Below are 24,038 nucleotides of genomic sequence, written 5' to 3' on the forward strand. Positions count from 1 at the left end.
AGAATGATATTCTGTCTTAAGAAGAAAATAAGATGTCATATACTTCTTATCCAACTCCAGATAAAGAGGTGCACCAAACAACCGCTGCTCAAATTTCAAACAAGTAGTTTCCATCCGAACTGAGGAGCAAGTCCAAGACAGGAAATATTTTAATAAAAGTGACCAGAACCAAAGTAAATAAAAAGTGGGAAATCTGGGGGCAGGGTGTGGGGGGGAATCAACTCTTTTTTTGATTCACCTGCAACATTTTGCTAAGGGCAATGTAATAAAATCTTAACCTCTTTCTTTCTCCAGGCTTTTAACCAAGGACCTCGCTCAGGAGGAGCCCAAGATAAAACGAACCTCTTCTACACCCACAGACCACATGTTCTGGGGTTGTGACTACAGGACAGCATGATGTAAACACACTTATCCTACAAGTCAAGCGCATGAGCTCATATACAAGTATACAAGCAGCCACTGTTATCTTCGCTTAACCTTCAACATCAATAGATATTATTACACCCATTTTACAGATTGGGGGAATAAAACCTTGGCCAGAAATCACAGATCACAAACATGACCTCAGACGGAATCCAAGTAGCTTCCAAACAGCTCCCACCAACACAGACTCTCCCACCTTCAGAGCCAACGTTACCCACATCACGGGTTTGGATAGTAGCACTCTGTAACAATGCCTCACCAAGGTCCCGTCATCAAAGGCTTAAAAAAAATCACTTAGTATAAGTGAGAGAGCCTGGCAAAAATAAGAAATTATAAAACAGTGCAAAACCCCGGGGTTGAAAAGTCCAGGTCTCCCGCCGTGTGTGAAACTTCTTCAGTGGACACAAAGCCAAGAAGTTGAGGAGCAAAAAACGCCCTCTTGGGGGCGCTATCCATGGTTCTGAAGAGCTTCTTGAGCCGTGAGCTCAGATGCTCAGGAGCTGCTTTCCCCTGCAGAAGAGGGTCCACGGGTGCTGATCTTCATGCAAGTTTTCGCAACCAGGAGACATGCATCTCGCATCATCTTCGATGTCAAAGGGCACTTGAACGGTAAGGTCGGGGGTCTGGAGGTGACAGTTTATGCTGTTCAACGTTTGGTGCAGTGTGTCCAAGGCCAGGACACCACAATCCCGGCTAACCCCGTCTTCACCTGTTGCTCACACCTCACAACCTGGGAGGGGCTGAGCAGGGGGAAGCAGTGGGAAACAGGACGCTTTGCTATTTCGCAAGTGAGCATTTGCAGAGGGATGTGTCATGCAGTTTTGACTTGTCACAAATCCAGTTTCTTCAACTGCTCGTACGTCACAAAGAACTGCAGGGATGGGTTAAGGCTGAAAACCCTGACGCATCAAAACAGACCCACAAAGGGCACACCCCCTAACAAATACGTCTGCGCAGACCACACGCTATGGACATGATTCGACATGCGGGGCTCCATCCTTGGCCACCCCAAGAGGTGCCCCCGTTGGCCTTCCAAGTTCAGCGGACCACAGCTGAGAAATACAAATCCCCTGCATCAGCCCCAAAGCTTTTTCTTTTTTTCTCTTTTGTTTTTTAGGGCCGCACTGTGGGCATATGCAAGTTCCTGGACTAGGGGTCCAATGACCTGTTGCTGCCAGTCTACACCACAGCTGCAGCAGCATGGGTTCCAAGCCGTGAATGGGTCACCACAGCTCATACCAATACTAGATCCTTAACCCACTGAGCAGAGCCAGGGATTGAACCCGCATCCTCATGGATCCTAGTCAGGTTCATTACCTCGTTTGTTACCACTGGGCCACGATGGGCACTCCAGGCACCCTCTTAAATAATCATTCTAGAACACTGCTACCAAACCACATCCTTCCCAAGGTGGCTGGGGATTAAAAAAAAAAAAAAAAAATCAATTCCTGTATCTCCCTGAAACCATAAATACTCTCAAGCTCCTTAAAGAGGAGTTCCATTGTGGCTCAGTGGTTGAGGAACCCGACTAGCATCCACGAGGACGTGGGTTTGCTCCCTGGCCTCGCTCAGTGGGTTCAGGATCTGGCATTGCCGTGAGCTGTGATGTAGGTCACAGATGCGACTCAGATCTGGCATTGCTGTGGCTGTGGTGTAGGCTGGCAGCTGGAGCTCCAATTGGACACCTAGCCTGGGAACCTCCATATGCCGGGGGTGCGGCCCTAAAAGACAAAAAAAAAAAAGCTCCTAGAACAGAGTCTAAATAAAATGTCCATTGATATTGTCTTTCAATAATACCGTCATTAAACTAGTATTCATAATGCCTAGCAAATCTTCTGGAAAAGAAACTGAATCGTTATTTCTTGAACCAGATCAACTCAAAAGAAGAAGAACCTTTTTTTGGGGGCTGCCCCGCAGCATATGGAGCTCCCGGGCCAGGGGTCAGATCTGAGATTTGATCAGACTGCAGCTGCAGCCACGCCAGATCTTTAACCCACAGTGGCTGGCCTGAGATCAAACCCACGTCCTAGGGCTCCTAAGATGCCCCAATCCCGTTGCACCACAGTGGGAGCTCCTCTACTTCTAAATTACAATTAATAACATGACAGTTTACATAAACAACATTCTTTTAACTCCATCTTTTTCCAGATTTACTGCAACTGAAAAGGATACAATAATATTCCAAGGACCAAGTCTCAACCAATTTGGCCAAAACCCTTTATATAGAGCAAAAAAACCTTCATTCTTCCATGTCTGTTACAAGAGAGGGGAGAACAAAGTTAATTTCTCACTTTCTAATTATGTCAAATATGCATTAATAATTAGGAGCCAGACTCAACTGATCTATTTTTCTTAAAAATAACAGTCTGTTTGGAAGACTAAGAAATCATCACCCTTTGCCCCTTTCTGTTCTTTAAGGGCTTCTGCATAGGAAGAAACTAAGGCCCTGTGCCAAACCACCCACACCCAAAGCAGATAGTAGTTGGATGAATAAGAAGTGAGGTTTAAAGAGTCTTAAGTCTCCTTGCCATGTGCACTCACAACAGGTTAAAAAAAAAAAAAAGGCAACGGAGGTAAAGACATAATTCAGAGTACCACTATTTCACGCTGTTGGATGGATAACATTAAGCATCTCTGCTTCATTCAAGCAGTATTTTCTAATTTTTTAAATTTTTTTGTCTTTCTGGGGACACACTTGCTGCATATGGAGGTTCCCAGGCTGGGGGTCGAATCGGAGCTGTAGCTGCCAGCCTACAACCAGAGCCACAGCAATGCAGGATTCGAGCTGTGTCTGTGACCTACACCACAGCTCACAGCAATGCTGGATCCTTAACCTACGGATCGAGGCCAGGGATCAAACCCGAATCCTCATGGATCCTAGTTGGGTTTGTTAACCACTGAGCCACAAGGGGAACTCCAAAGTAGTATTTGAAGCCTAGCAATGTACCAGCCTCATACCGGAAAAACAGCGACCACAAAAGTGGTCCTTCATTTTGGCTGCTGGCCAACCAGCAAACTTCCACCCACGCGTGAACAGCAGGCCCAATTATTCACACTGTGAATTATGCATTATGCTAAGATTTATGTGTTCCTTTGTGAGATGTCTGAAGGAAGGACATTCACTCCAGCTGGACTCAACAGGCAGGTGATATTTTCTGGAAGGAGACATAGTTCTACTGTGATCACAGGAAACATGACTCTTTTCTCACCCTTCACAACAGAGCCGAGAGACAAGGAAGATGAACTTCCACTTCTAGCGATTCATCTAGATTTTGTATTTACAAACGCCCCTTGTGCAGCAGAAACGCTACCATCAGGAAGCTTCGGAGCGTCACTTGTCTTAGTTTTATTAGCTCTCAAGATTTAGTTACTTCTTTGGTTAAATAGATACAAATAAAATACATATAAATATATATACATATTTGATGAGGAGTTTCACTGATTGAAGCAATCTCCTCAAATGCTGACGTAAAAAAAAAAAAAATTTGGAGTTCCTGTTGTGGTGCATCGGAAACGAATCCGACTGGGAACCATTAGGTTGTGGGTTCGATCCCTGGCCTCACTAAGGATCCCAGTTGCCATGAGCTGTGGTGTAAGTCGCAGACTTGGCTCGGATCTGGCACTGCTGTGGCTCTGGCGTAGGCTGGTGGCTACAGCTCCAATTAGCTCCTAGCCTGGGAACCTCCATATGCCGTGGGGTGTAGCTCTAAAAAGACAAAAGACCAAAAAAACAAAAACAAAAACAAAACAAAAATTTGCTTATTTTACCACAGTGCCCCTTATTATTATGATACTAACAAGTCTTGATTGTAACTATAAATGTTTATACTTATTTATACGAATGCATGTTTTCACTTAACGTTATTCCAGATACTATGGTCACTATTTTTGTAGGTATCATCTCAATGATTTTTACAATAATCCTATAATGTAGGTGCTGTTATTGTCCCATTTCACTTATGACGAAACTGAGGTGCAGTCTGTACCTTGACCAAATTCATAAGATTATAAGTGACAGTTACCAGTTTATCTTGTTCTCAACTCTTGTGTTTGTGGCTGCACCTGCAGCATGCAGAAGTTCCTGGGCCAAGGGTCGAACCTGGGCCACATCAGTGATAACACTGGATCCTTAACCCCCTGTGCAACCAGGAAACTCCAAACCCATGTGCTTTTAAATCATGGTGAGAGACTCTTCGGAGGGCAACACGGAAGCTAATGAGCCACAACAGTACCGCGGACATCCCCGCTCACCTGCAACAAGCAGTCCAAGGTACCTTTGTAGCCAGGGCATCTGCCGTCGCGAAGGACCCTCTGATTCATCATGCGTGTCCTTACAACATCGACAGGGTTTGAGGCCAAGGCCCCGGCCAGCCCACAGGTGAAGCTTGAGCTATGAAGACAACATCATTAGAAAAACCAAGAGTGTAACGCCCCTGAGCTGCAGCCCCCACCATCAAAGGCAGCAAACAGCCTCCTCCCAAACTAGGTTAAAGTGACAGGTAACAGAGTTCCCGTCATGGCGCAGTGGTTAACGAATCCAACTAGGAACCACAAGGTTGCAGGTTCGATCCCTGGCCTCGCTCAGTGGGTTGAGGATCCGGCGATGCCATGAGCTGAGGTGTAGGTAGCAGACGCAGCTCGGATCCCACGTTTGCTGTGGCCCTGGCATAGACCGGTGGCTACAGCTCCAACTAGACCCCTAGCCTGGGAACCTCCATATGCCACAGGAGCAGCCCAAGAAATGGCAAAAAGACAAAAAGAAAAAATAAAAAAACAAAAAAATTAAAAAGCTGAAAAAGTAAAAATAATAAAAGTAAAAAGTAAAAGAATGCCAAGCACAATCATAGTTGTGTAATAATGCACGTGGACTATACCTATGCAGATATATTTGCATATGCAAAGGAAACACCTGGAAGGGTACATATTACACTCTTAACAACGGCTACCTATGGTAAGGGATAAGGACTTACCCTTTTTCCCAGTTTACTTCTGTATCGTGACTTCTCAAATATGAGAATATAACATATTTACAATAAATACTCCAGGAGTTCCTGTCGTGGTGCAGCAGAAACGAATCTGACTAGGAACCGTGAGGTTGCAGGTTCCATCCCTGGCCTTGCTCAGTGGGTTAAGAATATGGTGTTGCCGTGAGCTGCGGTGTAGGTTACAGACGCAGCTTGGATCTGGCGTTGCTGTGGCTGTGGTGTAGGCCAACGGCTACAGCTCCAATTCCCTAGCCTGGGAACCTCCATATGTTGCAGGCGCAGCACTAAAAAGGCAAAATAATAATAATGATAATAATACAATACAGTAAAAAATTAAAAAATAAACTCTTTAAAATGTCTATAATGTGTAGTCAATTTCCACCCTCACCTCATGCATACCTAAAATATTAATTTTTTAGAAATCCACAAACGGGAGTTTCTGTCATGGCTCAGTGGTAACGAACCCTGCTGGTATTCATGAGGATTCGGGTTCAATCCCTGGCCTCGCTCAGTGGGTTCAGGATCCGGCGTTGCCGTGAGCCGTGGTGTAGGCCAGCAGCTGTGGCTCCAATTTGACCCCTCGCCTGGGAACTTCCCTATGCTGCAGGTGAGGCCCTAAATAAATTTATTAAAATAAAACACATAACAATCCGCAAACGTACAGGAAATGTGTATACACGGTGTCTCCCATCAGGCCTGAGAGAATCAGATGCTTCTTGGTGAGGTCGTAGACTGGCAGCTCCACGCCGACGACAATAGCGGCCCTCTGGGCAGTAAGGGACACGCCCTGGGGAGAAACATTGGTCACAACCATTCAGACACCTCGGCTCTGCAAACTTTCTGTTTTCCTTCCGGTAGGGAGACATGCAGAGCAACAGAGGAGAAAGACTGAGATGTAGGAAGTCAGGAGCTCCCGAGTCTAATTCTGATTCTGGCACCAACTGTACGACCTTGACCAGGACAGGTCACCTCTCACAGCCTCGGGTTTCCTTACAGGTGCTGAGAGGATCAGACTGGATGATCCTTAGCGCGGACTCTATGAACTGACAGTCCTTAGATTAATAGGAAGTGGCATTTCATCCCTGCGCTATTCTATACCTAGAAATAGCCTTGACTTGAGAGCCATGAAACCAGAGCTCCCGCTGTGGCTCAGCAGTAATGAACTTTATGAGTATGCGTAAGGATACAGGTCTGATCCCCGGCCTTGCTCAGTGGGTTAAGGACCCAGCATTGCCGTGAGCTGGGATATAGGCTGCAGACGCAGCTCAGGTCTGGCATTGCTGTGGCTGTGGTGTAAGCTGGCAGCTGCAGCTCTAATTTAACCCCTAGCCTGGGAACTTCCATATGCCACAGGTACAGCCCTCAAAAGATGAAAAAAAAAAAAAGTGCCATGAAACCATACAGTCAAAAGATCCACTGTCACTGTAACCTCGAAACCCATTCTCCATAAAAAAAAAAAAAAGACAAAATCTGGAGTTCCCTTATGGTCTAGTGGTTAAGGATCCAGTATTGTCACTGCTGTGGCTTGGACCACAGCTGTGGCACAGGTTTGATCCCTGACCTGGGATCTTCCACATTCCAAAGGCACAGGTGAAAAAACAAACAAAAAACAAAATCGAAGAAGCACCAGCCTTCACAGTACTTTTATGTAGGAGTTACTCAAAAGCTTATTTAAAATCAGGGCCTGGTCCTGATTTCCATTTTAGAGATGAAGGAAATGAAGGAGGAAGAGAGACCTTCAAGGGCAGAGTCATCCTGCTGCCCTTATTCCTTAGGCCATTTGGACTAAATAAAATGATGGAAACAGGAGAGACATTCCCAAAACCCTTATTCTGTTAGGCCATTTGGACTAAATAAAATGATGGAAACAGGAGAGACATTCCCAAAAAAGGAGGGGAGAACCAAGTCAGTTGGCCCCGTTTTGCAGGCTTACCTTCCACAGTCCTCTCGTGCCCTCTTGCTGGTAAATGTTAATGAAGTTGCCGATCATTCCTCCTTGAAGGGTGCTGTTTTGTGCTTGCATCCGTATCTAGACATGATTTTAAAGACCAACATAAGACAACTAGCATGTCTTCCCAAATGTATATATATTTTTTTATTTTATTGGAGTAGAGTTGACTTACAATGAAGGTTTTTTAATAAATTATATATTCAAGGATTTTATATATATATATATCTTTTATTGATTTGCTTTTTTTTTTTTTTTATGGCCGCACCCACAGCATATGGAAGTTCCTGGGCCATGGATTGAATCCTCAATGCTGGATCCTTGAACCCACTGCACTGGGCTAGGGATCGAACCCGCACCCCCTAGCAATCCCAGCAATCCGTAGAATCCAGTCAGATTCTTAACCCACTGCACTAAGGCAGGAAGTCCTTACAATGCAGATTTTTAAAAAACCATTCAATCTTGGAATTTCCATTGTGGCTCAGAGGTAACCAATCTGACTAGTAGATGAAGATTTGGGTTCGATCCCTGGCCCTGCCCAGTGGGTTAAGGATCCAGCATCACCGTGAGCTGCGGTGTAGGTCGCAGACATGGCTTGGATCCCTCGTTGCTGTGAATGTGGTGTAGGCGGGCAGGTGTAGCTTCAATTCGACCCCTGGCCTGGGCAATTCCATATGCCACAGCTGCGGCCCTAAAAAGCTTAAAAAAAAAAAAAATCGTTCTATCTGAATCGTTCTATCTGTTGTTTAATGACCATTAAAAAAAAAATCGTAAGTATTACTATAATGCTAGTTTAAAATGTCCTCAGTAGACTAAAAATGCCTAAGGGTTGGTTCTCAGGCACTTTGGAATCAATACAAAGCATCTCGTAGAGTCCAGAGTCTTACCTGTAGTTGCTCATTAAGTGCCAAAGAGAAATTATTATTTTTTAAATAGTCTTTTGAAAGAGGAAAGAAAACAGCTTATTTCCCTCCAGGTAACTTAAGTAGGAAGGAGCACATGACGGTTCATTCTAAAGCTTTAACGTAATTACTGAGTATCCAGGGTACTTGGCAGCACCAGGCATGTCTCAGATTAGTTACCCTGAGCCACCATTATCTCCAGCAGCCAAAGCAAAAGGTATGCAGACGTGCTGGCCACAGCACAGCCATGTGACACCCGTCACATTCTGTTACACTTGAACTTACAAATCAACTTCACAACAGCCGTGGACCTCACATGACCAGGATTCCAACATAAAAATAATGTTCAGGGAGTTCTCCCGTCATGGCTCAGTAGCAATCCACTAGTTTCCATGAGGTTGCAGGTTCAACCCTGGCCTCGCTCAGTGGGTTAAGGATCCAGCGGTGCCGTGAGCTGTGGTGTAGGTCACAGACACGGCTCAGATCCCGAGGTGCTGTGGCTGTGCTGCAGGCCGGCGGCTACAGCTCCAACTCAGCCCCGGCCTGGGAACTTCCATATGCTTGCGGGTGAAGCCCTGAAAAAGACAAAAAAGAAAAAGAAAAACCAAAACACATTGAACGTAAAGCTCAAAATCCTAACCATTTCTCAGGGTGCAGTTCAGTAGTGTTTAGTGCATTCACATTGCTGTGGAGCCCATCTCCAGAACCTTTCATCTTGCAAAACCGAAACTCTCTACCTAGTAAATAATAATTCTGCCCCCCCACCCCGCCTCTCTCAGCCCCTGACAACCACCCTGCTACTTTCTGTTTTACCAATTTGACTGCTCTAGACACCTCATGTAGGGGGAATCATGCTGTGTTTGCATCTTTTTGTGACTGGTTTATGGCACTTAGCCTCATATGTCCTCAAAGCTCAGCCATCTGGAGTTCCCGTCATGGCTCAGCATTTAACAAACCTGACTAGTATCCATGAGGACGCAGGTTCAATCCCTGGCCTGGTTCAGTGGGTTAAGGATCCAGCATTGCTGTGAGCTATGGTGTAGATCGAAGAGACAGCTCAGATCCTGTGTTGGTGTGGCTGTGGCGTAGGCCAGCAACTACACCTCTGATTCGACCCCTCGCCTGGGAACCTCCACATGCCGAGATTGCGGCCCTAAAACGCCAAAAAAAAAAAAAAAAGAGAGAGAGAGAGATAGAAAGAAAATGCAGAGGGTTCTGTAACACATAGATAGCACTGCTTACTTTCAAAACGTCAGTTGGATTAGCAATGCTTGAGGATATGACTCCAGAGAGAATTCCACAGACCACATTTATCAGAAGGGTCTCATCTGCAAACAAAGACATGTCATTGGACTTTTCACAGGTACAAACGCTTCTTCACGGGAGTAACGCACATTCAGGTATAATGCACTTCCACACCACTTGCTCCCTTAAGAGAATAATGCAATGCAATGTATGCTTTATGAATCAAGTAATTTAAAATGGATTAGGGATTTTTTTTTTCTTTTTTTTTCTTTTTTTTTTTTTTTGTCTTTTTGTCTTTTTGCTATTTCTTGGGCCGCTCCCGCGGCATGTGGAGATTCCCAGGCTAGGGGTCCAATTGGAGCCGCAGCCACTGGCCTACGCCAGAGCCACAGCAACGTGGGATCCGAGCCGCGTCTGCAACCTACACCACAGCTCACGGCAACGCTGGATGGTTAACCCACTGAGCAAGGGCAGGGACCGAACCTGCAACCTCATGGTTCCTAGATTCGTAAACCACTGCGCCACGACAGGAACTCCGGATTAGGGATTTTGCTCAGCAACATTTCTTGATACCGAAAAGAGAATGTAGACGTTCCCGTCATGGATCAGTGGAAATGAATCTGACTAGGAACCATGAGGATGCAGGTTCCATCCCTGGCCCCGCTCAGTGGGTTAAGGATCTGGCATTGCTGTGTCTGTGGTGTAGGCTGGCAGCTGTAGCTCCGATTCAACTCCTAGCCTGGGAGCCTCCATATGCCTTGGGTGCAGCCCTAAAAAGTTAAAAAAAAAAAAAAAAAAAAAAAGACGAACAACCCACCCATCCACAAATGGAAAAAGAATTCCCCACTCACCTTCTGGGCGCTCGACAAATAACCGCTTAAGGCTCTGGTAGGTGCCTATCTTGATGGTGCCATAGGAAGCCTGGCGTAGCATCGCAGGGGCAATCCTGCCAAACCGAGGTACAGAGGGACAAAACAATTCTAAAAAAAATCACTTGAAAACCCACACGAGACGCAGTCCTGTACCCGCCTTCCACAATCAAACTACACTAAACAGAGCTCTTAAAGTTCAAAATCCGACAAAAAGACAGGTGGCTTCAGTTAAACGTGTGCAAGTTATTAGTTCCCTAAGCAGAAGCTCAGCCCCTCATATTTATCCTCCATGAAAACGTAAGTGAACTTGGAGCTGTATTTAACCATCACGACCAGGACGAAGAGCCTGGTGAAATTTGGACTCTGCAGGCATGGATCACTCCTCCGCTCCCCCAGTGTTGCTCTGGAGCTCATCTCTAACTTACTCGGGGTCCCCTTTCCAGTTATTTCCTCTCCAGCAGGGACCCTCCCCAACCCCAGAACCACCCTAGGCACTCAACACTCCCTCCCTCTTGGTCCACTTCCTCGCCCCTTTTTGAATTGCACTCCGGCTTCCCGCCACTCTCTCCATCAATACTCTTCCCACCAAAAGAAGCCCAAGTGACACCTCTGTTGATAAATTAAATGAATCTTCTTTTTTTTTTGACCTCATCCACAGCATGTGGAAGTTCCGGGGCCTGGGACTGAACCCAAGCCCCAGCAGTGACAGCATCAAATCCTTAACCGCTAGACCACCGGGAGCTCCCTAAATGATGCCTTTCAATAGGCATTTTTTATTGTTGTTGTTTTGTCTTTTCAGGGCTGCACCCATGGCATATGGAGGTTCCCAGGCTAGGGATCTAATCAGAGTTGAAGCTGCCAGCCTACACTATAGTCACAGCAACACAGGATCTGAGCCACATCTGCGACCTACACCACAGTTCATGGCAACGCCAGATCCTTAACCCACTGATCGAGGCCATGAATCGAACCTGCAATCTCATGGTTCCTAGTTGGATTTGTTTCCGCTGTGCCATGATGGGAACGCCTCAATCAGCATCTTTTAAAGCCTCTCTTTCTCTGCAGTATTTGCTACTGTCCATCCTTTGTCCTGCATCCAGCTGTCTCCTCCCTGAGCTGCTTCTCCCATTCTTTAGTCTTTTTAGGGCCGCAGCCACAGCGTATGAAAGCTCCCAGGCTAGGGTCGAATCAGAGCTGCAGCTGCCAGCCTAGCTACACTTGCACTCCAGCTTCCTGCCACATTCTCGATCAATACTCCTCCCACAGGATCTGAGCTGCTTCTGCAACCTATGCCATAGCTTGTGGCAACAGCAGATCCCTAACCCACTGAGGGAGGCCAGGGATCGAACCCACATCCCCATGGATACTAGGCAGATTTATTTTTTGGGCCGCGCCGTGGCATATGGAGCTCCCAGGCCAGGGATCTGATCCGAGCCACAGCTGTGAACTAAAGCAGAGCTCCAGCAACGCCGGATCCCTAACCCACTGTGCTGGGCTGGGGATCAAACCTGCATCCCGGTGCTCCCAAGACACTGCTGATTCCATTGCGCCACAGCAGGAGCTCCGTAGTCCGGTTCTTAAGCAGCTAAGCCACAATGGGAACTCCCTCCCATTCCTTTTCTCTCTCTGCACATCCTACCTTGTCCTCTGGGAGTCCAGGGATTCTGTCCTTCCTTCCGTCTCTCCTTGCTCCACGCACTCCCTAGATGAGCTCGACTCCTCGCATGGCTTCAAGTGTTTAACACCTGATGATCCCTCAATCCCTGTTTCCCAAATGCTTGGATCCAAGATTCATTTCCAGCTGCTTCCCAGAGCCCTCAACTCACACGTCCTACACCGACCACCAGATCAGTTCACCAGTCTCACACCGAACTAACGATCCTCTGTCTCCAGCCAATCCGCTTTCCTCTTCTCTCTCCTAGCCTGGAGGACGGAGCCTCCATCTGCACACTGGCCAGAACCAGAAAGTGACATTGGCTCATCTCCTCCTTCCTGCCGCCCCTCGAGTATGGGGTCACAAAGGCGATCTACTGCCCTAGACAGCCTTCTGGCCTGTCATCTTTCCATCCCCAAGACAAGAGCTCAGGTCAAGTCCTTGTCTCTGCCTCCTGTGCATCACCCTGCTCCCACTGTCATGCTCTCTAACTCCTCCTCCCCAAAGCAGGCAGGTACTTCTACCTGGAAATCTGACCAGGTCAGTCCCAGTATCATAACCCTTCAGGGGCGTCTGTCGTCACAGCTGCAGCACCTCCTGCACTTATGGCCACTGGGGGGATGCTGGGAGGGCATGATACAGCTGCTGCGACTGCACACTGCAGGGGTGCCAGAGGTTGGCTAAACCAGAGAAGGCGTCCTTAACACTTACTATTATCGTAACAAACGTGAGCCCAGGAGTTCCCGTCGTGGCTCAGTGGTTAATGAATTCAACTAGGAACCATGAGGTTTCGGGTTCAATCCCCGGTCTTGCTCAGTGGGTTAAGGATCTGGTGCTGACGTGAGCTGTGATGTGATCCCGCATTGCTGTGGCTGTCGAGTAGGCCAGCAGCTACAGCTCCGATTCGACCCCTAGCCTGGGAACTCCATATGCCGCAGGAGCGGCCCAAGAAATAGCAACAACAACAACAACAAAAAGACAAAAATAAATAAATAAATAAATAAAATAAAATAGTGGCTCACTGGGAGTTTCCGTCATGGCTCAGTGGTTAATGAATCCAACTAGGAACCATGAGGTTGAGGGTTCGATCCCTGGTCTTGCTCAGTGGTTTAAGGATCCAGCATTGCCGTGAGCTGTGGTGTAGGTTGCAGATGCGGCTCAGATCTTACGTTGCTTTGGCTCTGGTGTAGGCCAGCGGCTACAGCTCCAATTGGACCCCTAGCCTGGGAACCTCCATATGCCATGGGTGCGGCCCTAAAAAGGACCAAAAAAAAAAAGAGAGAGAGAGAGAGAAAGTCACCAGTGAAATACAACACGTGACTGTCTACTTACCCTGAATACAGTGCTTTCAGGCCTTCTTCCCTGCCTATCCTCACTAACGCATGCAACATTCCTCGATATCTAATTTCTTTAAAGTTTGCATCATTCTTCTGGCCTTGAATCTGGAGCCGTGTCTTGGTCAAGTCAATTGGAAATGTACCTTAAAATTTAGAAGGAAATATTTCACTTAATAGAAAGAAATTCCACTAGATCAGAGATACACAGTGACACATTACTGAAGAAATAGCCCAACTATAGGGTAAACTAAGACACAGAATGAAGGAGGGGCAAATGAGTTCCTGCTGTGGCATGGCGGGCTAAGGACCTGGTGGTCACCAATGTGGCTCAGATCCCTGGCCCGGAAACTTCCATATGCAGAGGGTGCAAATGAAAAAGAAAAAAGGAAGAAAGAAAGGAGGGGGGGGAGGAAGGAAGAAGGAAAAAGAAAATATTGTTTCATCTTTTTTGGTTATTTATTGTTGGCCACACCTTTGGCATTTATAATTCCCAGGCCAGGGACTGACCCAGGCCACAGCAGTGACAACAACAGATCCTTAACCTGCTGTGCCACAAGAGAACTCAGTCTTTTTCTTATTAAAAAAGAATGAGAGGCGTTCCTGTCGTGGCTCAGTAGTTAATGAATCCAACTAGGAACCATGAGGTTGCAGCTTCCATCCTGGCCTCACTCAGTGGGTTAAGGATCCGGTGCTGCCGTGAGCTGTGGTGTAGGTCGCAGAGACGCGGCTCAGATCCCACGTTGCTGTGGCTGTCGTGTAGGCCAGCAGCCAGGGCTCCGACTAGACCCCTAGCCTGGGAACCTCCATGTGCCGCAGGTGCAGCCCTAAAACGACCAAAAAAAAAAAAAAAAAGTATTGTACAAATGATTGAGTGAATAAACAGAGGAACCAAGAGGATCACGTGGAACCAGGCTGATGAGGAAGTCGAAAAACAGGATACAGATGGTGCACACGATGAGAACAGGATGGAGCTGATAACGGGCCTTTGGCTGGTACAGGACAGCCTTGGGCCCTTAAACCTCTTCACAGCCACATGAGCTAAGAGCGGCAAGGCAGGGAAAAGGACAAGGGAAGCGGGGACAGGTGTCAGCCAGCAATGAATTCACAAAACTTCCCCTTGAGCAACAGGTTCAACTTTCTCCCTGCTGAACTTTGACCCCAAACTGCCAATAAGCAGCCAGAGTCACTATTTTGTCTTATAAGCACCCACCCCCCCCCCCCGCCAAAGACAGAAATTGTGGATGCTGAGATGGTTGTGGACATCTCACGGGCTGTGCTCGAACAGCACGCACGCCCCAAGTGGCCTGATACAGGATACGGGACTGTCACGACCAGAAGTTGAAGCCCCTCACCGCACTCGGCCGTGATGGAGGCCAGGCCCCCGTAGACAAAGGGCTTCCAGTTCAGGGCCGACATGCTCGCCGCCGTCTGTCCTCCTCTGGTTCAGAGACACATAGCCTCCAACAACAGGGTTCGCCCTGGACGCAAAAGGAAGCCGTGTCAATGCTGCAACTTCTCACACAGGCAGTGTCTTCTTTAAACTCGTGTTTCCCTTCGACAGTGTTCCTGGATGGTACCACTGAACAGCCCCCAGCAGTGCCCAACGCGAGCCCCCGCCCCCAATACAGCAAAGCACCCCATCTCCTCAACCCCAAGTCAGCAGCTACTATTCTCACTTATCAGTTGCCTTCGTTCTCACCCAGGCCTGAAATAATCCAACATACTGATAATCTTGACATGAGTGGGTGTGGTTAGTGTTGCCCAAGGGGCGCGTGGCGATTTTCTGGGTGGTCCATGGGATCTGGAATCTGTTCTTTCTCACTTAAATAATTTTTGTTTTCTTTTTAGGGCCACACCTGCGGCATATGGAAGATCCCAGGCTAGGAGTCCAATCAGAGCTACAGCTGCCGGCCTGCACCACAGAAACAGCAATGCTGGATCCTTAACCCACTGAGGGAACCTGCATCCTCATGGTTACTAGTCAGGTTCTTAAGCCACGGCGCCCCAGTGGGAACCCCTCACTCAATAAATATTTGCTATTTGTTTGCCTCTGTCTCAGTCAGTCCCTCCCGGGAGGCACGGAAGTCCTTCAGATTCACAGGAGCAGAAAAACGTTGTGACCCAGGGTTCCAGGCAAAATGGTAATGACTTAAGATGACCAAAATATAACTCTAGTTTGTAAATGTTAGCTCTCTCATCTACATTCTGTTCCGAGGCAGGGGGGAGCTGAGGATGAGGAAGAGGAGGACTCTGTGGTTAGAGCCTCAGCGCCTCCATCCCAGACAAGTTTTTAATTTCTTTCTTTTTTTTTTTTTTTTTTTTTTTTGTCTTTTTGCCATTTTCTTGGGCCGCTCTCGCGGCATATGGAGTTCCCAGGCTAGGGGTCCAATCGGAACTATAGCCACTAGCCTACACCAGAGCCACAGCAACGCAGGATCCAAGCCGCGTCTGCAACCTACACCACAGCTCACGGCAACGCTGGATCATTAATCCACTGAGCAAGGGCAGGGACCGAACCCGCAACCTCATGCTTCCTAGTCGGATTCGTTAACCACTGCGCCACGACGGGAACTCCAAGTTTTTAATTTCATCGTCATCATCAAAGCAGCCAATAAAACCAACTCGGAGTAAAGTCCATACCTTTACTCCCTAAGCTAAATGCCTAGCTTTTAGGCCTATTGTGGAACTTCAATATATTTTTTAGAACCAGCACCAAAAAAGACACTCTCGAATGTTGCCTTCTTCCGTCCTCCTTTGCCTTCAAGGGTGACATTTATTCGTGCACCTGCACAGCCAGGTCCCCCACCCTCACTGTATGTCCTGCAGTTTCGTTTTTGTTTTTTTGTCTCCTGGCTGTGCCTGTGGCATGCGGAAGCTCCCCGGGCCAGGGATCAAACCCGAGCCACAGCAGTGACCACACCAGATCCTTAACCCACTGAGCTACCAGGTAACTCCATGTCCTGCAGTTCTATGCAATTCCAGTTGGCAAATCCAGCCTTCTGCCATTAAGAGGAGACACGTGAAAACTAGCACACTTTTGTGTATATGCTATGGACTCTTAATTCTTGTCAGTTTAAAATAAAATTCTAGGAGTTCCTGTCATGGCTCAGTGGTTAACAAATCCAAATAGGAACCATGAGATTGCGGGTTCGATCCCTGGCATCGCTCAATGGGTTAAGGACCTGGCGTTGCTGTGGCTGTGGTGTAGGCTGGCAGCTACAGCTCCGATTAGACCCCTAGCCTGGGAACCTCCATATGCTGCAGCTGCAGCCCTAGAAAAGACAAAAAAGTAATAAAATAAAAATTCTAATTTACTAGAGTCATTATTGGCAAACAAAATCCCCAGTGTTTTCATTTGGCGTATTTGGGACATTTCATTTTTCATTTTGCAGTTTTTCCAAGTCTCTATTCCCCAGGAAAGACCTACCGCAGTCACCACTGCCAAGAATGTCAGTTCTCAACATGGCCAAGGGGCTGCTTAAATCGAGAGAAAATACAGGAACCCAAAGGATCCCTAATAGACACAGAGATATCTGTTTTGTGCTTATGGACATTAACCAAATTCAGAGAGGTTACAGATGACTAAGGTAGAAGGCTCCCTATGCAGGGGACTTTTTATGTATTTCAGGGCCAAAGAACAAGCCTGCTGCCCCAAACGCGTCTATCATCCTTGAAAAAGTTTAATGTCTGTACTTAACTAATTCTTAGCCTTATTAAATTCACAAGTAACATAATGAGTTACACAGATTAATTCTATAAGCTATACTGTGAGAACACATTAATATCTATCCAATCATTCATTTACTGTCCTCAGCTCTCTTAGATTTTGCTGCGTCCAAGTTAAAAACCAAAACAATAAGTTACTGCATCCAAGTTAAAAACCAAAACAATAACTATATATAACAAGAGTATGCAGAAGTACTGTAACTGGCCATTACAAAAGTGTTCAATATAAGTGATTTCTGTGGAGTTCCCGCTGTGGCACAACAGGATCACTGGTATCTTGGAAGCGCTGGGACACAGGTTCGAACCCCAGCCCAGCACCGTGGGTTAAGGATCCAGCATTGTCACAGCTGCAGCTTAGGTCACAACTTCGACTCAGATCGGATCCCTGGCCTGGAACTCCATTTGCTGCCCGCACCCCCCCCCCAATTTAAATAAATGATTTTTGTGGATCCCCTCCCCCCACCCCAGCAAGTCTGAGATAGGAGAACAGAAAACAGACTAGGAAGCTCCGTTTTAGGAAGGTCAGTTGTCCAAGGCCACTTGGCTGATGAGGCGGAACTGGACTGGACCTCCAACCCCCAAATGTTCTGATCCCAAGTTTAGTGTTCTTTCTGCCACCAGCTGAGGCTGCACACAATCGAAAAGGATTGATGGCAATTTAATTAAAGAGAAAACATGAGTAAGCAGCTTCAAAAAGGTCCTACTGATAAATCTTATAAAGAGTAAAAATGTGCTCAATTTAATAGAAAAATAAATATTCAGAAAGTAGTCAGTCTAAACAATGATAATTAATGTTTCCAATACATAATATACAGACAGTATTCATATTTCTTTTCCAGAGTTTTGTTTTTTGTTTTTGTCTTTTCTAGGGCCGCATATGGAGGTTCCCAGGCTAGGGGTTTGATCGGAGCTGTAGCCACTGGCCTACACCACAGCCACAGCAACTCGGGATCCAAGCCACATCTGCGACCTACACCACAGCTCACGGCAACGCCAGTTCCTTAACCCACCAAGCAAGGCCAGGGATGGAACCTGCAACCTCATGGTTCCTAGTCGGATTCGTTAACCACTGCGCCACGACGGGAAGTCCCAGAGTTTTTTTATTAAGGTAAAAATCACATACTACGAACTAAACCATTTTGGCAAATAATTCAGCACCACTTAGTACCTTCACAAGGTTGTACAACTGCCACCTCTGTGCAGTCCTAAATATTTCATCACCCCAAAAGCAAACTATTAAGCAGCTGCTCTCCACTCCCCCTTCTTGGCTGGGATACAGGCATCAAGCGCCTGGGTAGAATACAGGATGCCTTATTCATGGTCCTTAGCCTGGCTGAGGGGCTTCTTAAAAGCACCAGGGTCCCACCAACTGAAGGAGGATCTCAGTAGCCTCCCAAGCATCTGGGCTGTTACTGAAAATCAGTGAGTCAAATAAATGACTGCCAACTGTGCTTTGAAATATTTATCACTTAAATCCCTGTTTTAGGTAGTTGATTCTCAGTGCTGACATTACAGTCGATTTTTCTTTTTTCTTTTTTTTTTTTTTTTGTCTTTTTGTCTTTTTGTTGTTATTTCTTGGGCCACTCCCACAGCATATGGAGGTTCCCAGGCTAGGGGTTGAATCGGAGCTGTAGCCACCGACCTATGCCAGAGCCACAGCAACGCGGGATCCGAGCCGCGTCTGCAACCTACACCACAGCTCACGGCAACGCCGGATCCTTAACCCACTGAGCAAGGGCAGGGACCGAACCCGCAACCTCATGCTTCCTAGTCGGATTCGTTAACCACTGCGCCACGACGGGAACTCCCGATTTTTCTTTTGATACACTTAGTAATGATCCTTTTCTGCAGCAAAATACACATGTATATATACAAAATACACAAACACACACAACAGATATCCTCCGAAGTATCAGCAAAAATTTGTGGGAAATGGAACTATGACTCTGATCGCTAATTTTGCGAGTTCCTGGAACAGAGACTGAACCCGCACCACAGCCGTAACCAGAGCCAAAGCAGTGACAAGGTCAGGTCCTTGATCCACTAAGCCACCAAGGAACTCCAAAAAAACACAAAACAAACGAAACATCTTTTTTCGGCTATATTGTCCTATGACTTCATGCCATCCAGTAACTTTCCAGTTTCCTGCCAATGCTTTTGTTTCGCTAGTTTAGTTTTAATGAGATTCGGTTACCTTTTTTCCTTCGGTTTTGGTTTTAATATTAGGTTTTGGGTTAATGATAATATGAAAACCCAGAGGTTGTGAGTTACACTCATGTGCAAACACTCGGGGAGAGCTCAACCCCTTTGCGGAATTGCCTCCCAGGGCTTCGAAGCTCGTGGGCTGGAGCGCAGACCCACAGTCTCTATTTAGACGTACCCCGTCGATAACGCATCTTCCACAAAGGAGGGTCCACTCCGGTACTCTCGGTTCAACAGTAAGAAAGGACTTCCCATTCAAGTGCAATGGTTAAAAGTTAGCTAGGAAGTGGGCAAAAAATAACTGTGGGGCTCTTTTCTTTTCCTTTTGGAATGCCAAGCCCAGATTCCTGAGCTCTTAAGACTAAGGCTCCCACTGGCTGAGTCAAAGAAAGAACAATGTTTAAATAACAACAGGAGAGCAACAGTGCCTGGTCGAACATTCAAACAAAAAAAGGTTCTGCTTAACAAGGGAGCAGGAGACCGGATGTCCAGGAAGCCGGACTGCCCGCAGCAAGCTGGGACATCTCTGTGCAGTAAATGAAACCATTTCTTGGCTTTGGAGCTCTCTTTGGAGCGGTGCTTCTCACACATTCCTTGACTTCCTAGCTCCGTATTTGGGAAAAAGCCCAACTCAGTTCAAGTGCCAAGACCGACAGACCAGGACAGGCAGGGAGACGGATGTGTCGTCGGCAATCGCAGGTGTTGGAGCCGCAGCTCAGCCCGATTCAGGGAAAGGTACACAACTTGTGAAACTTTCAGCGTCTGGCACAGAAGCGGCTGAGGATCGATTGCCACTTTGCTCTCCACCACCTCCAGCCAGGCTGAACCCCAGTGACCCCCCCTCTCCGTGCTGCACTGTGAACACAACACTCACAACGGTGGTCATACCTGACATGCCGGGAATTGCGGTTTTCCACATAAAGGATTTTATTGAATTGCCACAACCGATGAATAGGTGTCATTAATCCACATTTCGCAATTGAGGAAAGACGGCCTCCGAGAGGGAAAGTGGCTTTGCTTAGTCACACGGTTCTCAAGTACTCACACAAAGCTCTTCCTGAGGGAGCTGATCCCTCGTCCTCATCTAAGTTCTACAAAGTCAAATGCTATCTTCCAAAGATGGTTAAAAATATCGGCGGGGGGGGAGTTCCCATCGTGGCGCAGTGGTTAACGAATCCGACTAGGAAGCATGAGGTTGCGGGTTCGGTCCCTGCCCTTGCTCAGTGGGTTAAGGATCCGGCGTTGCCGTGAGCTGTGGTGTGGGTTGCAGACGCGGCTCGGATCCCGCGTTGCTGTGGCTCTGGCGTAGGCTGGCGGCTACAGCTCCGATTTGACCCCTAGCCTGGGAACCTCCATATGCCATGGGAGCGGCCCAAGAAATAGCAACAACAACAACAACAACAAAGACAAAAGACAAAAAAAAAAATATTGGCGGGGGAAGCTCCTGTTGTGGCTCATCGGTAGTAAGCCTGACTAGTATCCGTGAGGACACAGGGTCAATCCCTGGCCTTGCTCAGTGGATGAAGGATCCCACGTTGTTGTGGCTGTGGTGTAGGCCAGCAGCTGCAGCTCCAATTATACCCCTAGCATGGGAACGTTCATATGCCTTGGGTTTGGCCCTAAAAAGAAAAAAAAAAAAAAGTATACATATATATACATATGCAAAAAAGAATAATAAAATTAAAAGCAGAGGATAGGAGGGAAGGAAATCAACATATTCAGAATAAATGCAGGATTTTCCCGAGGGAGATAGACAAAAAACGCTTATCTATTTAACAAAAGGGGAAAAAAGTGTTTCCTGAACAGAAATGCCCATACAAATTAAGAATTCCAAAGGATTCTCCCTACACTTAAGATATATGCTAAGTTATGCATCCTTTCTACTACATTTTCCCTTAGCATTTATTTTCTCCCTACCTCATCTATACACCTGCAAAGAGAGGTAATTAAATACAGTAATTGCTCCTGGAATTTCTTAAAGCTTTCCAAGTTTCTCTTATACAGTTAATTAATTCTACATACGTTTTTCCAATTTTACTGTGCTCCTTTTCAGTCAGCAGTCTTAAACCACAATCTAGTCTCTAAACTTCTGTGCGTGCGCTCATAAATCATTGCTCCCGGCAGGGCTGCCTTTCATGGATTTTTTCTTATTCCCCATTCTTTTTAAAGGTACAGGATGCAAAATAAGCTCATCAGACTAATGAAACGTGGGATTTAAAAGGAATCTAAGAAATCTGCCTTACTTCACATGAACCGACTGAGCCCAGGGTCACAAGGCTTGGCAGCGCAAAGCCAAGGGCAGAATTCGCACCTTTCAACTTCTCTTGCTAAAGGAGGAGACGAATCTAGACTCTTGCCGGGCAGTTCGACAGCTCTGCTATCCTTGCGCAGAAATAATCAGGGTCACTTGTAATTGCTTTACACAAAATTACTTACACTTGGAATTACACTAAAACCCAAAGCTACATTAACTTTCCGAGCGAATGAATTTGACTCGTCCTTGCAAACCTGAGCCCAACTGGCCTGGCGCGTGCCGGGAGTAATTCAAAGTACAAGAGAGCCCTGGCTCAAGTACGCAGCTAGCGGGTGCCAGGGCTGCACACTCTGAATGAACTGCAGGTGGGAGATGCAGACACAGGTGAAACGCACCTCGGCAGAAAGGTCGCACACGCCGACCTGCTAGACTGGCCTCACACTCGATCTCGGAGACGCCAGAAGAGAAATCACGCCCCACGCCGCCGAGTGAAGAGGGCCAGGAGCCGGCGCTCCTGCGGAACCGACCCGACCGCAGGGTTTGCAGCTGGAGGAGAGGGGCGCACCCCGGAACCTCGCGCCCCACCAAGCCGGCCCCGCACGCGAACCGGAAAGCAGAGGCGAGTCCCTGGACTCGCCCGGCAGCGCCGGAGCTCTCTGGAACCGCGGCCCCAACACCAGCCTTAGCCCCGGGCCGCGGCGGGCCAGAGGAGAAGCTCCACCGCGTTGGGGCCGGGAGTTCCGCGCCAGGAGCTCTGGGCGCCCCTGGGCAATGGGAGGCGGGCCGGAGGAGGGGCGACCGGGAGCAGGCGCGGGGCAGTCAGCGCGGCCGCGACCCGCAGTTCTGGCACTTACCCGGCGGCCGCGGCGGCCTTGCACCTCCTCCCGCCCAGAAAAAGCCGCAGCCAGGGCCGGTTGCTGCGCTGGAGCTGGAGAAAAGACAGCGGAGCGGCGCCGGCGGCCTAGAGCCCACGCACCGCCCCGCCCCAGCCCCGCCCCTCACGGGCCCGCCCGCAGCCTCGCCTCTCATTGGCTGCTCGGGGCACAGGCCACGCCCAGGTCGCGCCCCCGGCAGCTGAGGGCGAGCTGGCCCAGAAGCGACCAGGCAGGAAGACCCTGGCTCTCGGCCTTCGGGGGCTGGAAGCTGCCCCGGACTCCGCGACGCCTACTATGGCCTAGACGTTGACTCCTTGGTGAAAGAGAAAGTTAACAGCCACGGAAGAGGAGCCTTCTCAGGGTGCTGATTCTTGCTGTCCACGTTAACCTCTCTAGTCAGAAGGAAGTAAACTTGGACTCTAAAAAAAAAAAACAAAAAACCAACCAGCTTTTTAGTTTGAAAATTTATAAACCGACTTAAGACTTGAGCAGTATACCCTGCACTAAATTAAATGTTAACATTTCACAATATTTGCAATTTCATTTCTCTCCCTGCATACGTTTCCCCCCACTCCCACGACCCCTGAACCACTGGAAATTGCGAACAACATCGCTTCACTCTTAAATACCTCACCATTATGACATGCAAGAAATTTAATATCATTTCGGGAGTTCCCGCTGTGGTGCAGTGGGTTAAGAATCCAACTGCCGGAGTTCCCATTATGGTGCAGAGGAAACAAATCCAACTAGTATCCATGAGGACGAGGGTTGGATCCCTGGCCTCCCTCAGTGGGTTAAGGTCCAGCGTTGGGGTGAGCTGTGGTATAGGTGGTAGCGGGCAGCTGTAGCTCCAATTCAGCCCCTAGCCTGGGAACTTCCATTAAAAAAAAAAAAAAAATCTGACTGCAGCGACTTGGGTAGTGTGGGTAGCAGCTGTGGCTGGGATTCAGCTCCTAGCGGGAGAACCTCCACATGCCACAGGTTCGGCTCTTTAAAAAAAAAAAAAATATATATATATATATATATATGTAATTTCATTCAAATCATCCAAATATACTGTCCATCCAAATTGTCTTTGTTGTCCCTAAAGCTCATAAACACCCACACACACTTTTTTTTTTTTTAGTTTGAGATCTACCCAGGTTTGGAAGCATTTTATTTCATGCTTTTCTATACAAACTCCTTCAGTCTACTACCCTAGTACTAGTACTCTCACTTTTTAAAATAACTTTCAACATATTTGAAAAGTCCAGGCCAATTGTAGGCTGTATTAGTATGGATTATAGAATTGTTTCCTCATGATTAGACTGACGTTCCACTTTTTAGAAAGAAAAGTAGCCTTCACCACTACAGCCCAGGTTCAATCCCTGCTCTGGCAACTGAGATTTCATATCAAGCTGTTGCATGCCACAGCCAAAAAAGAAGATTTTTTTTGTTGTTGTCTATTGCTGTATAATTATGCTTTGCAGCTTAAAATAACAAACATATACTGCCTTGCAGTTTCTTTTTTGTTGTTGTTTGTTTTCTTGGGGGGGGGTTTAGGGCTGCACTTGCAGCATATGGAGGTTCCCAGGCTAGGGGTCCAATCAGAGCTGTAGCTGCCGGCCTACACCAC

At 47.4% G+C, this 24,038-nt stretch overlaps 1 protein-coding gene and 1 long non-coding RNA gene across 4 annotated transcripts in view; one reads left to right on the top strand and one right to left on the bottom strand.

Annotated features, from left to right (window-relative positions):
- The window catches only part of LOC146398584 (uncharacterized), a 182,972-nt gene that overhangs the window by 32,441 nt on the left and 126,493 nt on the right, over positions 1 to 24,038 (top strand). The gene's annotated exons all lie outside the window — the stretch shown is intronic.
- Positions 132 to 22,489, bottom strand: SLC25A30 (solute carrier family 25 member 30). 3 transcript variants are annotated; one of them, XM_021065607.2, is made up of 11 exons: positions 22,403 to 22,489; positions 21,944 to 22,062; positions 14,719 to 14,844; positions 13,362 to 13,509; positions 10,355 to 10,449; positions 9,501 to 9,586; positions 7,342 to 7,437; positions 6,071 to 6,195; positions 4,675 to 4,813; positions 2,596 to 2,676; positions 132 to 1,294 (listed from the first exon to the last, which is right to left on the bottom strand). In XM_021065607.2, exons 3-11 carry the CDS (start codon positions 14,780 to 14,782, stop codon positions 1,253 to 1,255), a joined length of 876 nt encoding a protein of 291 aa, XP_020921266.2. In that variant the 5' UTR covers positions 14,783 to 14,844; positions 21,944 to 22,062; positions 22,403 to 22,489; the 3' UTR covers positions 132 to 1,252. The 3 variants fall into 3 exon arrangements, 2 of the variants coding, with proteins under 2 accessions (XP_020921266.2, XP_020921265.2); XM_021065606.2 differs by lacking the exon at positions 21,944 to 22,062; XR_014819530.1 differs by lacking the exons at positions 132 to 1,294; positions 2,596 to 2,676; positions 4,675 to 4,813; positions 21,944 to 22,062 and adding an exon at positions 3,022 to 3,142 and having other exon boundaries at positions 5,570 to 6,195.

The sequence above is a fragment of the Sus scrofa genome, chromosome 11 (genome assembly GCF_054392235.1).
Source record: "Sus scrofa isolate SSC_HxYL_T2T_F1_AM1 chromosome 11, Sscrofa_HxYL_maternal_Yorkshire_Landrace_v2.0, whole genome shotgun sequence".
Taxonomy (NCBI): domain Eukaryota; kingdom Metazoa; phylum Chordata; class Mammalia; order Artiodactyla; family Suidae; genus Sus; species Sus scrofa.